Source organism: Schistocerca americana, chromosome X (assembly GCF_021461395.2).
Source record: "Schistocerca americana isolate TAMUIC-IGC-003095 chromosome X, iqSchAmer2.1, whole genome shotgun sequence".
NCBI lineage: Eukaryota > Metazoa > Arthropoda > Insecta > Orthoptera > Acrididae > Schistocerca > Schistocerca americana.
Window position 1 is genome coordinate 734,043,260 of NC_060130.1, and position 14,943 is coordinate 734,058,202.

General features: G+C 36.3%; 1 protein-coding gene and 1 non-coding gene across 2 annotated transcripts in view; one reads left to right on the forward strand and one right to left on the reverse strand.

The window, feature by feature from the left end:
* Positions 1-14,943, reverse strand: part of LOC124555324 (endoribonuclease Dcr-1-like) — a 290,534-nt gene that overhangs the window by 160,767 nt on the left and 114,824 nt on the right. Inside the window, exon 8 of the mRNA XM_047129202.1 lies at positions 13,800-13,926. Coding sequence (XP_046985158.1) covers positions 13,800-13,926 — 127 coding nt within the window. The remainder of the gene's footprint in view (positions 1-13,799; positions 13,927-14,943) is intronic.
* Positions 1,848-1,922, forward strand: Trnat-cgu. Its single transcript has one exon. It is a non-coding gene; the product is annotated as a tRNA-Thr (tRNA).

The window sequence follows — 14,943 nt, forward strand, 5'->3', positions numbered from 1 at the left end:
GTTCAAATGTCTAGGTGTTCAGATAGATAGTAAACTGTTGTGGAAAGCCCACATTCAGGATCTTGTTCAAAGACTTAATGCTGCCATTTTTACTATTTGAGCGGTATATGAAGTAACTGACCGTTCAACATGAAAATTAGTCTACTTTGCTTATTTTCATTCGCTTATGTCATATGGTATTAAATTTTGGGGTAACTCTTCCCATTCTAAAAGGATATTTTTGGCTCAGAAACGGGTGGTTCGGGCAGTAACTGGTGTAAGTTTACAAACCTCTTGTCGACCCCTGTTCATGAGTTTGGTTATTTTGACATTCACACACACACACACACACACACACACACACACACACACACACACACTTTACTGTCATTTCTTTTTAACAATATTAGCTTATTCCCAACAATAAGCAGCTTTCACTCAGTTAATACACAGCAGAAATCAAACCTGCATTTGGATCGGACTTCCTTAACTCTTGTGCAGAAAGGTGTGCAGTATACTGCTGCATCCATTTTCAATAAGCTTCAACAAGAATTCAAAAACCTTAGCAGTAATACACGCGCTCGCAAATCCAAACTGAAGAGTTTCCTCGTGGGTCACTACTCCTATTCTGTCAAGGAGTTTCTTGAAAAATTATGCTGATTCTTGTTGTATTTTTGATTGCATTTACTTACACTTATGGCTTGACTTGTTTTGGGTTTATAAATATTTTATTTTTATCTGTTATTACTTTTATGTTGTAATTTCATGTACTGACCTGTTCCATGACCTTGGAGATTTGCTCCTCAATTTGTTTCTACAGAAATTGACGTGTAAATAAATAATATATACAGGAATAAGGATATCATGTGGGACAATAAGGAGACTGTGTCTACAATCCAGGAACAGCTCTGATGTTAGCATTGTAACACATTACAAAGAATACTGCAAAATATTGAAGCAAGTAACCCAGAAATCGAAGAAGCTTCATTATGAGAAAAAGATAATAATCACATCAGGCAACAAAATAGAAAAAACTGTACGGGATATAGAGAAGACAGAGAGAGGTGGAGCCAAAAGGGAAGAGGGACAGATAGCTCTAAAATTAAGTGAGACATTGGTAATAAGTACATGCAGTGTTTCAAACCTCTTGTACAAGTACTTTATTTCTGTTACTGACAGCTTGGGGTTATCAGGTTCAGTTAACAGTGCAATGGAGTATCTGAGACTAGTCTTTAAATAGAACTTCAGTAAAATGGAAACAACACTCACGTCTTCCAAACAAGTAGCATCTATCATAAAATCCTTGAAACCTAAGTATTCCAGTGGGTACGATAACATATCAATGAAGTTAATCAGAGTGCTCATGCAAGTTGTCTATCTTAAGTTATTTGTGTAATCAATCTCTTATCAGTGGAACACTTCCAGACTGGCTAAAATGTGCTGACGTTAAGCCTCTCCAGAAGAAGGGGGATAAAGAAATACCATCAAACTATTGACCAATTTCACTTTTGCCGTCATTTTCAAAAACATTTGGAAAGTTGTGTTCAATGTCTCCTTAAGCATATGACTGCAAATAATATATTTCCCAAGTCACAGTTTTGGTTTCTTAAGGGTTCTGATATAGAGGAAGCTGTTTACGCTTACACTGAAAATGTACTCAATTCATTAGATAATAAATTAGAGACTACTAGCATTTTCTGCGACCTGTCAAAAGCCTTTGACTGTGCGAACCACAGCATTCTCTGAAGTAAATTAGAATATTACGGTGTCACTAGCAATGCTGCGAAATGGTTTACGTCTTATCTAACTAACAGGAAACCAAGGATGCGTGCAAGGGAGAAGTCCCTGGAGTCGCACTATTCATCTGTGTCCTCGGTGGCTCAGTTGGATAGAGCGTCTGCCACGTAAGCAGAAGATTCCGGGTTCGAGTCCCGGTCAGGGCACACATTTGCAGCTGTCCCCATCAAGCTATATCAACAACACCTGTTGGCAGCTGAGGGTTTCAATTAATTATCACTTACCAAGGATGTTGTGTAAGTACTCACTTTTCATCTCTCTGGGAATTAATTTTGTGTGGTGTTCCTCAAAGTTCCACCTTGACTCTTTTGCTTTTTCTTGTGTACATCAATGACCTCTCGTCTGTCACATTGCCAGATGCTAAGTTTGTTTTGTTTGTAGATGATACAGACATTGAAATAAGCAGCAAGTCAAGTACATATTTAGAAATAGCTGCTAATCAAATTTTCACCGCCATTAATAAATGGTTTAAAGCTAATTCTCTACCATTAAACTTTGAAAAGACCCACAATTACAACTCGACAATAAATTCATTTGGGAAGGGCATACCACAGCACTGCTGAAGTATACTTGCATTATTTGCTTACTTCCATTCTATTATGTCATACAGGATCATGTTCTGGGGTAACTAATCAAACCGAGCAAACGTTTTTAGTGTGCAGAAGCGTGTAACAAGAATCATTTGTGGCGTAAATTCAAGAACATCATGTAGAAACCTGTTCAAGGAACTTTGTATTCTAACCACTGCTTCTCAGTATATTTATTCCTTAAATCGATTTGTTGTAAGTAATATTCTTTATCTACATCCCCAACCAATAGTTCAATACATAGTATTGAAACGAGGAATAAGAACAATCTACATGAAAACCTAAAATCACTTGCCTTGGTCCAAAAAGGGGTCCAATGTTCAGGAATACACGTTTTCAATAAACTGCCAGCCACCATTAAAAACTCGGTTTCAAATAAAGCACAGTCTATACAGAGTTTGAAAGATTTTTTGATAGGAAACTCCTTGTACTTTATAGATGAATATCCTAACAGGGACTCTTAGATCAGCTTAAGTAAAAATGTCTGTTAGATTTCAGTTTTGGCAGCACTTGGTCACAACAGTCAAGATTAAATATTTTGTGTATGATAAATTTATTAAAAGTGCATAACAATGTTTCATTACTTGTACTAATTCTGTAAATATTAGTAGCTCCAGTTTACAGTAATGTATTCACCTATTTTCACAATCTCCCGAACAAATGATCAGGGTAATAATAACTATATTTAAATTTTTATGTTTTTTATGTTATTCTTTATGACATGTTCCACACCCACAAAAATGATCATTTTTTGGGTCTATGGAACAAAAACTGAATCTAATCTATTCTGTGAGGATCAATCTATGCAACAGACAACTTGCACGAATACTCTTGAATCAACACTAATGAGGATCTTTAATCAACACTAATGAGGATAGACAGCAACTCTTCCTAAAGATGATTGCTGAGCCGCAGACAGGCACATGGAAAAGACAACCACACTCTCACAAATAAATTTTTGGCCATAGCCTTTGTCAGAAAATGAGAGCGCACACATTCACACAATCACTCAGACACTACTCACGCACACATGACCTCCGTCTCCGACTGCTGCGTCAACAGTGTGAAAATCAGATACAAACAAACGACTCTTCACACCTCCCTGCCTCTCGTCGGCAGCTGCTAGGCTAGCTGCACCAAGTGGTGGCAGCACTGACTGCAGGCTGAGGGGAGTGGCAGAAAGGCAAGAACCAGTACGAATGAGGGAAGGGGGAAGCGGCGCACATACTTAGCTGCCCCTAGTCAGTGTGATGCACATCTCAGTAAACAAACAATTTCAGCTACTGAGACAAAGAACGAGATTTTTCCAGTGTGTGTGTGTGTGTGTGTGTGTGTGTGTGTGTGTGTGTGTGTGTGTTTTCCCCGACATTTTCCTATTTCCCTGACATGTTTGAAATTCCCTGATTTCCAGAACTTGTGGCAACCCTGGAATCTATGGATAATAGTCTGCACCGACTACCTCACACGCTATGCTGTCTTCAAACCTGTGCCAACTGCCAAAGTTCTGGAAATTCCATGGTTTCTTGCAGAAGATACCATTTTGAAGCATGGAACGCATTGTGTGATGTCCTCTAATTGTAGAAAAGTTCTCCAGGTGAAATTATTATCAGAGGTAATTTCAATCTGCAGTATCGCCTGCAAGATGGCAGTTGGCTACCACCCACAGATGAATGGTCTCACAGTACACTTTAATAAGACATTGGCAGATATTATCTCAATGTACATTGATCTCAAAAAGAAAGATTGGGATATAATACTGCCAGTCATGATGTTCACATATAATGCAGCAAGGCAAGAGACAACAGGCTTCATACCGTTCTTTTTGCTCCATGGTTGCAATGCCAAACATCAATGGATACTCTGTTTCCATTTCAACCAGATGATACTAATGAATCAACACCTCACCACGGCCAAAATAGTAAGCAGCTGACTCACATACGGTCCTTGGACACTGAGGAGAAGGACTGAGAGCACTATAACAGCAAGCACCGGCCAGTGAGACGTGGCCTGGAAAAATTGGTATAGATTTTTACATTTATGCGGAATGTGGGACTATCAGAAAAGCTATTAAAATGTTACTGTGGGCTGTATTGTATCCTTCATTGCTTGTTGGACATCACTTTCAAAGTTGAGGATTACAATTGTTCATCAAGAATACAAAAGCACCGACATGCTGTCCATGAACTCTGCATGAAGCCATACTACAGACTCGAGGTGCAGATGAATGATGGAGTTTCTCATTCAGAGAAACTGGTGGCCCACTCAATGATGGTGAAGCTTTGATGGGAGGGGCTACTCGATGTTCATCATAGTACAGAATGTGTGACAACATGATCTGAATGTGAGGACCCCCAGCACTGCCATACAGAGGACCACTGACGAGATTTAAATACAGGATGCTGTAGTTGTCTCGAATGAGAACTTCTGAAACAGTAGATCACAGTGTTTCTCTAGGACAACTGGCAATGCCACGAGCTGTGCTGTAGGCAATGTTGAGTAGTGGTTGGTGTGGCTGGCTGGCATGCTGTGGGTCAACAATTCAAATCTGATCACCAGTATATATCTGTTATTTAGCATTTATCATCATTTCTAGAAGTTTCTTGAAATTTTTGTGTGTTTGTAATGTTTACATATTCAGGAATATTTAATGTCTGTACAAATAGCAGCACTCTTTATCCAGATTTATTTCTGTTCTATATGTATCTTGGTGTCCTCAATAAACATGGCTTCAAAGCTAAGTCTTATACTTCACTGATGACCCTGCTTTCAGATTTGGACTCTATTCTGGTATCAATGTGAGAATCTCTCTTTTTATTCAACATGGTGGATTTTAATTTTTTGATAAACTTAAAAGTATCTTTAACATAAGTGTCAGTTTTTTCTACGAATGACTGTAGGAGAGTGGCCAAGCATTTGACAATCACATAGGTTTGGCAACCAATAGTACTAACAAAGATTTGTAAATACACCCTTGGTAGTAACACTTTTAGAATCTGTCTTGATCCCTCTGTATCTTCCATGGTAGCTTTTATTCCTCCTCACCATGTAGCATTGTTGTTACCCCTGGAAGATAAGAATGTCTTTATTTAAATTAAAATCTCTAAGAGCTATCTTCTCACATTTCATTAAATTACTGTTAGGTGGTTTGTTCCTAAGCAATACCCTGATATTAGCAATAATATTTTCTTTTGGTATACTACACAGTGCAACCATGCTGTTTCCTATTTTGCCTTATGGTTAAAATAAACACTCAAAATTTGGAAATTTTCTGAATTACGTTAATATAAAGTTCAGAACAGAAAAAAAGAAAGGATGTAAAATTTCAATTTTGGATGTGCAGGTACTTAGAAAAACTGATGGAACTTTGGAGCACAAAGCCTGGGGGGGGGGAACACACTCATACTTGAAGATACCTTCACAGATATCCCATCACCATCCCAAGCAGAAAAGAAAAATAATTAAGACACTGGTGGACTAGGCTAAAAGAATCTGTGAGCCAGTGTTTGGAGGAAGATCTCAATCACTTCAGAATAACTTTTAGAAAAATAGGTACTCTAGCAAGGAGATAAACAGGACAATACGATGTAGAAGACCTGGAGCTTTTGGCGAAAAGGAAACAGCTCATTGAAAAGTTTTTGTCTCGTACATAAAAATGTCACAGACTGCATCAGTAGAGTTGTAGGAAGAGACAGTATTGATACCATGTTTAAACCGAAAATTAACTAAGGACATTTTTGTGGCCTTTGAGGATGTTTCCAGCAGCAAGGGATGAAACTTTACAAATAGAAACATACCTTAGATCACAGCCTAATGTCATACAAAATCAATGTCATCAAGGATATAAATACCAGCCACAAAAGCCTGCATTGGAGTATAAATGCTTAGTGGCTTCTTAGTTTCATGAAAATATGTTGTTATTCTATACTATAAAAGCAGAGATAAACAGTATTCCACCCTCGACAGCTGTTAATAGCATGTGCACTTGTACACTTCAAAATTACTTATGTTGAAATTAGTCAATAACGATGAGCCAATAACACCCCCCCCCCCCCCCAAATTCTTTAAAGAATCAAACTCCAATGTATAAAATAGCTTCAAACTCCTGATTACTTTACAAATAATGTAACGTGTTAAATACAGTACTTTATGATAATCATGTAAGAAAACATTCAGAAAAGGTCTGAAATTATGTTTATAGTTTGTTGGAATTTTCTGAGTGCTCTCATTATCAAACAATGGATGAGTACAGTCTGGGTAATTTGTGCTCTGTTTTAAGCAAAAGCTACTTCTTTTCACATCTTGATGTTTATAACTTGAAGATCCCTCACTCTGTCATACAATTACAAAATTTTGCAGGTACAGTCAGTGGTATATGTGGATACTGTCTGTAACATGTATTGCAAATAGAGTTAGTAGTAAATAAATAATATATTATAATGATGTTGGGAGAAAATATAAAAATGCAATAATATATAACATCATGCATCATGCTGCAATAAGCAGTAGACATTTCCCCTTCGATCATTTTGTGGGGTTATCATTGAGAAAAAGTTTCATAAACATTTGAAATTGTATATAAAGTTTATTGGATGTCACTAAGTGCTCTCATTCTCAAATACAAAATGAATGTAGTCTGGCTAATTTGCACACCACAAGTTATGTTGCCTCACAACAGACTAACTGTTTCTAACTGTAACACTTGTCTTACTGTGTCAAACCTTTAAAACAAGGTTACATCTCTTGATGAGATTATGATAGCATTTCAAATTTTTATATTCAGTCAATAATTATATGAAATACTGAATTTCAAATTTTTGATGCAATAGAACGTTAGTAAATAGGCAACCAAAACTGGACTGTGCGCCATGAACAAGGTTAGCTGCTTAGTAAGATAGATAAAGTATCTGTGTAAATAATATAAAGGCATGGCAGAACCATGACTTATTTTAATCAATATTTTATGGCTGTGGACCTAAACATCAGAAAATTTTGGAGAAAGTGAAAAGTCAAAGACAGCACATTATTAAGATCTATGCTACCTTCAGTCGTGATCCTCCTACCCAGCATAACATTCCAAAACTCTCCAGATGGGAATTTGTCACCTTAGATAGCCACTTCACTCCTGCCACCATCCTGTACTTCATCTCCCTTAGCTTACATTGACTCTGCTGCTTCCCTATATAGGTGATTGATTGAAGTCTATTCCCTCCCCTTTTTCTGCTGCCCTCCCTGCAAAGTAGTGCCAACACTACCAACCGCCCTTCCTCCCCTGCCCCCCCCCCCCCCCCCAAGAAAAAAGACCACCATTTTTCTTTTTTTTCTTCTTCGCGGATGGATCACTTAGGACCATGCGTAATCAACATTTGTTGGCCTTCCTTTTCGCCCAGTATTCCTTCATAAACAACGAATGAGCTAGCTTTCGTTGCGTAGACCATGTATGTCGGTTAGTTTTTCTCTCTTCTTCCTCAAAACCCCGTGTGTTTGTGATTTTTCTGATTTCATTTCTATCATGTAGATTTGGAGACCCTAATTCTCTCAGGTCTTTTTCCGTCTGTTTGTACCAGTTCGGTCTTGTGGTTTTGTTCTTTAAAAATGTATGGATCTTGTGGGTTAACCTGTTTGAGTCCATTCTTTCTAAGTGCCCCATGAATTGGATTCTTCTCATGCGCATTGTGTCTGTTATTTTGGAGATATTTTTATATATTTCTGCATTGGGTTTTGGATAATGTACCCAATCTTTAGTTTTTGGTCCTAGGATTTTCCTCATTATCTTACGTTCTTTCACTTCTAATTCCTCTTTTAGTGTTCTGTGTTGAAGGTTTAGTGTCTCAGATGCGTAGAGAGCTTCGGGTCTAATTGCTGTTGTGTAGTGTCGTATTTTGCAGTTCCACGAGAGACTCTTTTTGTTGTAAATGTTTTTTGTTAACTGAAACGCCGTCTCCATTTTCTGGACTCTTGATCTGACAGATTTCTTTTCATTACAATTTTCTGCAATCCATTCACCTAAATATTTAAATTCTTTTACTCGAGAGATGTAGTTATTACCAATTTTGAGATCAGAAGGTGCATCTTTGATGTCAGTCATAAATTTTGTTTTTTCAAATGAAATTTGTAATCCATTTTTCTATTTATTATTATTTAATAGTATTATTCTATTTATTTTCTTTTTCTCTTCTATTCCATATTTACTTCCCATTCTGTTGATTCTTCCTGTCAGCTTTGAAATGAAGCTGACATAGTGCTTACAAATATACTACCAAATCGGACTGACTCATTTTTCTTCAGCCTTAGTCCCTTGCCTTCTTTGGACATGCACTTTTCATAACAAATTGATCCCACATAGCCTGGGTTCTTAGTGAACTGCCTGCCAGTCAAATCTCTTTCCCCTCTGAACAAGGACTCTACTGTTCCAAAAGCTAGAACAGTTGCGATCTATTTTTTTAGTGTTTCTGTTGACAGTACTGGGAGGTGCACCTCTTGAAGTATGGGGCAGCCTATCTGTCACTTTGTAATTTTAATAATTTTCTATAAATACCACCGCAGGTCAAAACTTTCTGCCAGATTAAAAATGTGACAGACTGAGACAGGAACTCTGACACTTGCTTTTCATAAACAATAATCTTACTGACTGAACAGTCATGTACAAATCTGTATTTCATTTAGAGCAAAAATGAATTTCCTTCATTTACAAATTTAACATCGTTAGATGTACCTGACAGAGAAGCTGTTGCTGATCTTATTATACAGCTCAGTGCACAGAGCTTTCAAAAGATTTTAACAGATGCACTATACTAAGGGATTGCTGGATGAGCTGAGTCTCCTGAACAGGAGTGTGGTAGTACATCTTTCAGTACTGTGATAATGCTTAAATTGCTCAACTGGTAAGAGTACTGCCCATTACAGGCAATATTATGAGTACAAGTTAAGATTAGGCACACAGTTTTAATCTGTCAGGCAGATTAACAACAGTGTAAACTCCACTGTTAAGTTAAAATTTCATTTTTGGGACAAGTGCATGGGTTTTTTCTGTACTGATAATTCAGTTCCATAACATGAGGCTAGACCCCGTTAATGCTCTACTGCAGTGTGTGAGTAATTTACATGTGAAGATTACCATACCTCTCAGTCTTGTAAGCTGTAGGGAATGAAATTCAGAAGAGATAGACCTGAAGGTACTTGCTGATTCACTGAAGGAGATCATGATTAGAATGACAGAGTTATTATTAACTTAGGTTTATGGTGTGTTTCAATTGGATTGTGTTGTCCCTGATTTCTGAATTTTGCATTGTTGGTTCCTGTAGGAACTCAAAGATGACATAACCAAGGGTGACTCATACATGGTATTTATTTTGTTGATGATGTTACTTTGCTTGCTGTTGGTTCTCTGCTTTCTGAAACTGGTGTTCATGTGACAGAAGACTCACCGAGTAGCATTTCAAGTGCACAAACATGAACAAATACCTCTGCCTGCCAATGATTTCACTTTGAACTGATGCTTATGTTTTTTGTATGTATTCTTTGAACATATTAGATGCCATTTCGCATGAAAAGGGTTGTGGGCAGTTTTACCCTTTTTGGAGCCTCAGTCCATATGTGCTTATTTCACTTCCAGTGATTGATAATTCCCACTCTCATTCCACCTTTCTCTTCTTTCAAGAAGACTACAACATTCTGTACATCATAATAGATGACCATCCAAATGATCAACGAAGACTTCAGGTGAAGCACATTTAACTCCAAATACGGTAAGGTGGGGTAAGTGCACAGGTAAATTCATAACATTCTACTTCAAATGGCCATTCACCCTTGGTGCTTACAGCTATATTTATCTCTTTTCCTGAACTGTGGTAATGCGATTGTCCTTTTTTAAGATATGCAAGGGTTGGAACATTAATAGTGGCAACTATTTATTTACTGTTTGTACAAAATAGATATGTCTTTCAAAGTTTTACTGAGCTTCAAAGTAGTCACCAGCATTGGGTATAATTTGTTACCAGCAATGTGGAAGTCGTAGGGATACTCTTAGCAGTGCCAGTTGTGTTGATAATTCGAGCACTGCGGTCTATTGCCCGACAAATTTGTAGCAGTTCTGAAGCGAATGCTGTGAAGTGTTTCCTTTTGTTTAGAAATCGAGTTGAACTTATGCTAAGCTGGTCGTAAATTGTGTTCCAAAAATGAACAGCACAGAGACAGAAGTGATGACACTTTCTGCAGGACCTAACCATCATTTTGCAGGACAATGCTCACACACGTACAGTGCAAGTTGTTACTGATTTGTTTTACTGAACTGTCAACACAACTGGCACTGCTAAGAGTATCCTACAACTTCCACATCGCTGGCAATGGGTTATACACAAAGGTGGTGACTTCTTTGAAGGTCAGTAAAACTTTGAAACACATATCTATTTTGTACGAGCAGTAAATAAATAGTTTCCACTATTAAAGTTCCAACCCCTGTATTCCAAAAAAAGAGTTGTAGTCTTCTAAACTGAATAAATTATTTATCAATCGAAAGGGGAAAGTCTGTAGATTTTTAAAATGCCAAAAAGTAAAAATTGAGTATTTCAAGATTTTGAACCTTTCCAGAGCCCCTTAATGTAGAGCAAGAACATTAATGGAAGCAGGCAGACAGCTAACAATTTAACCCAAAATATGTAATCGTCTCCCACAGAATGTAATGATTGATACAATCAAATGCCTTAGATAAGTCAGTGCTCATAAATTACCAATAAAAAAATTGTGTGCTCATAATCTGTATAAATATCTCAGTATAATGCAATTTTGAAATCCAAACATTTATGTTTAATGTCCAATAAATACGCAGATGGGTGACATCCTGAGAATAAATCATGGATGTTTTTTGAATCTTCAGTTATCAAATTTTGGGAATGCTATCTATGCAGTGGTCATATGTTGAGTAAAAATGCATTGACTGAAGGATAACACTATTGAATAATTAAAGCATTTTGATACAAAATCAGTCGAGCTGTTCATGTTAACTTAGCAGGTGACAAAGGATGTGTAGGTGAACAGATGTTGGAATTTTGTCTTTCTGTAGGCAGATTTATAAAAAAGTTAAGTTAATTTAACTAACACTAATTGCACTTAAAATTATTTCTAAAACTGCATTATTTGGTGTAAGATGAGAGATACACACTTTATAGTGTTTTACCTTACATTACACAACACAGATTCACCCACAGAACAACCAGCCCTTGAATTATATTTATACTTCATAAATATTTAAACACATATTTTGAAATATTACAACAAGCAAAACACACACTAGTTGTACAGGCAAGAGGCTGACAAATTATTGCATATAAGTGTAAAATGTAGTTAATGCATTATTGCAGGTCTGTTGGATATATTATTGTAATGTGTGTAGATGTCTTTATTTTTCAATTTCTGTAGTTTTGAATAGGAGTGTAATAATTATATTAGGCCAATTCTAGTATATTTTTATTTTCAGATTAATAATCCAGACATGAGGGTTAAAACCATTAAAGAATTTGTGGTGGAACATTTTCCCAATAAACCAATAACACAGTATGCATTAGAAGTTGAAAAGATAACAACTTCAAAGAAACCAAATCTTACTCTTAACGTTGATGGAATAATAGCCACACCCTTTGTTGGTGGGAGTTTCACAAGGTGAGTCATGATTTTTCTTTTAAGTCTTCAATTGTTTATTACATAATTGGTGCAACTAAATAATTTTTTTCAGAGCTATAATAATTCTATTGTTTTACTTTTAGGAAGAAGCACAGGAATATATTGAAATGGGAACAATCAACAGTCTCTTTAAGCTGGGAAGAAGCATTGGATTTATAGGTAAATATACCTCACATCAATAAGTGCTTTGAGAACTAATATTCAAGCAGAGAGTGACTTGGTGATTGTGAAAGTGGCCACAGAAATTTGTTATGCTGGTACAGAAGTTGAAGGAGTTAAAAAATATAAGTTCACATATACATAAAGAAAGAACTAACTGTGAACAGATAATTGATTTTAAATAACACTAATGTTTAGGAAGATATTAAGTCTGTAGAGTGATAGTTTATTACAATGAGATGTTAAAAATCAAAATATTAGCCAAATACATAAATAATGATTTAGTGTAGGAAAGGATGTCTGAAGGTGAAAATAACAAAATTTATAGAACAATACAAAAGCACTGTTGTGGAAACAAGATACTCCCCAAGAAAAGTGGGATAAAATTAAGCAAAATGATACAGTATTTAAGAGATGAAATTCATATACACCGACAAGTTTCATCTCCTTTCTGGTTGAATAATCCTCAGGTAACCCCAAATTGTACTAGGCAAATGTTGATATGGATCCTTTAGGATTGTTAAGGCCAAGTTCTTTCCTAGCACTGGATTCGTTGTGTTAACTATGGTCACTAGAAATATTTTGCCATGTTTCCACAAAAATATTTATTGTTATAGTTTATACATATCTACGTTCTCTGAAACTAATTGGGGGATTAGTAGTCCCATGTCTCCTCTGGAAATGTGATGTCCTTATCTTACGCTCTTAGAAGTCTCTCTCCATGTGAAACTACTTCCCTCTTGTTTTTTCTGTGTATGTGGTTACAGCTGAGTCTTGTTGTATTGTCGACTGCATTTACTTAAACTTATGGACTGATTTTTTCACATTCATAAACATTTTATTTTTATCTGATATTACTTTTATGTTGTACTAAATGTACTGACACGTTCCATGACCCTCAGACATGATGGGCACAACCTCTTTCTGCTTGAAGCTTTGGAGATTCTCGATCAGGAGGATTAGTATCCATAACTGCCATTGTTGACTGGCTGTTGTCGGTGCTCAACTTCCCACATAAAGTGTTGAAAATTTTTTGGGAACTGAGAGCTATGTTTGTCCCATGTGCGACTATGGAGCCACAATGTCCGTCTAGGCAAATACTTAGAAGCATCACGTGTGAATGAGAAAAAAAGGTGGATGGGGAAAGGGGGCAGAGAGGGGTCTTAGCATAGCACACATCACAGTGCTCTACATTAATGGATATTCATCTTCTCAACTTTGGCCTGAGGTTTCTCTTTGTTAATAGAGCTACTATATAGTGTCAGTGATTTCATCAGCAACATAACAGGTGTTCCAACCAGCTAGTACATGTTTTAGCTTCATTTCCATTGCATTAGTTTTTCACAATTGTAAGAAATCACTCTTTCTTCACTCCACATTTACAACAATGTTATACTTCCAGATAGCATACAATCAGCTTTTCCTGATGGCTCAAACTTCAATTTATCTTCTTATTTCATAAGGTAACTACCTTATTTCTCACAGCAATAGGAACTACAGGGCATCTTTCAAATATATGAGTTATAGAAGCTCAAGTAGCAAACAAAAATAATCGGCGAAGTACTGCTAATTTCATTTTATAAATAGTTGTGACAAACTTACCGAATTTTCACAAGTACAGTTGAAATCATACACAGCAAAAGAAAATGCCTCTCATATGGTGTCTTCACTTTTAGTTTTTCTACATGCAGCAAAAGTGAGAATGCTGCTCTGTCAGCACACCATGGGCCTAAAGTAAAATGGAAGCAGTGTTAAAATGACTTAAATAAAAAAAAAAAATTAAACAAACTGTTGTCACACAGTCACTGATTTACCAATGTCAACGGAATGTCACAAACACATTAAATACAGAACATCACCAACAGGAGATGTACAAATGCATGAAAGATATACATAGATAACATCCTGAAGAGAAATTTTAAGTGAGGAATAAAGTACACTACATAGCACAAAAGGGTTTTTTTTTAAAAAAAAGAAAAAAAATCTTATCAAAAGTGTAAATAATGGAAGTGTAAATACACACGAAGTACATATGCTTTTCCACAGAATGAACAGATAAATATGCATAAAAGCCTGATGGGACAAAGGTGGATGCATGAACAGTAACTGCTATCTGAATGAGCATGAACAGTAACTGCTATGTGAATGATCATCACTTGGCCAAATCAATTCTGTTTGGTCATATGTTGTCTGTTAGTGATTAATAATTGCAACAAATTATTATTGTGCAGTTGCACTGTCCTAGGCAGCAAAGTAATAGTTGTAATGAAGCCAATATTGCAGTTATTGTTCATAATATTGGAACAGATTTTTCTTGATCTTATTATTCATGTACAATTTTTAAGTTCCAATAGCACAAATAAACAGAAACAATAAACACACATTGGTTGTAGTGGTTTACTAATACGAAATTTGTATGATGATTTCAATAAAAAGTTGTAACAATAAGGAGAAAAAACACTTCCTACTCCATCTGATTAATTAATATGCTTTGTTCATGTGTGTTGTATGCTGTGAACAAGAAGAAGAAGAAGAAGAAGAAAGAAGAAGAAGAATGAAAGTTTGTAAATTGTGCTACTGTGTTCAACTTTCTGTTTGTGTGCCTATCCCCTGCTCGATGCCAGCAATATATTTTGAGTAGCTATACTTATTCACCCCATTGTCTGTATTCCAAGCAAAATATGGACAACAGAGCTGCCACATGTATAAATGTAGAACACACATTCAACAATACTAAAATTAACAG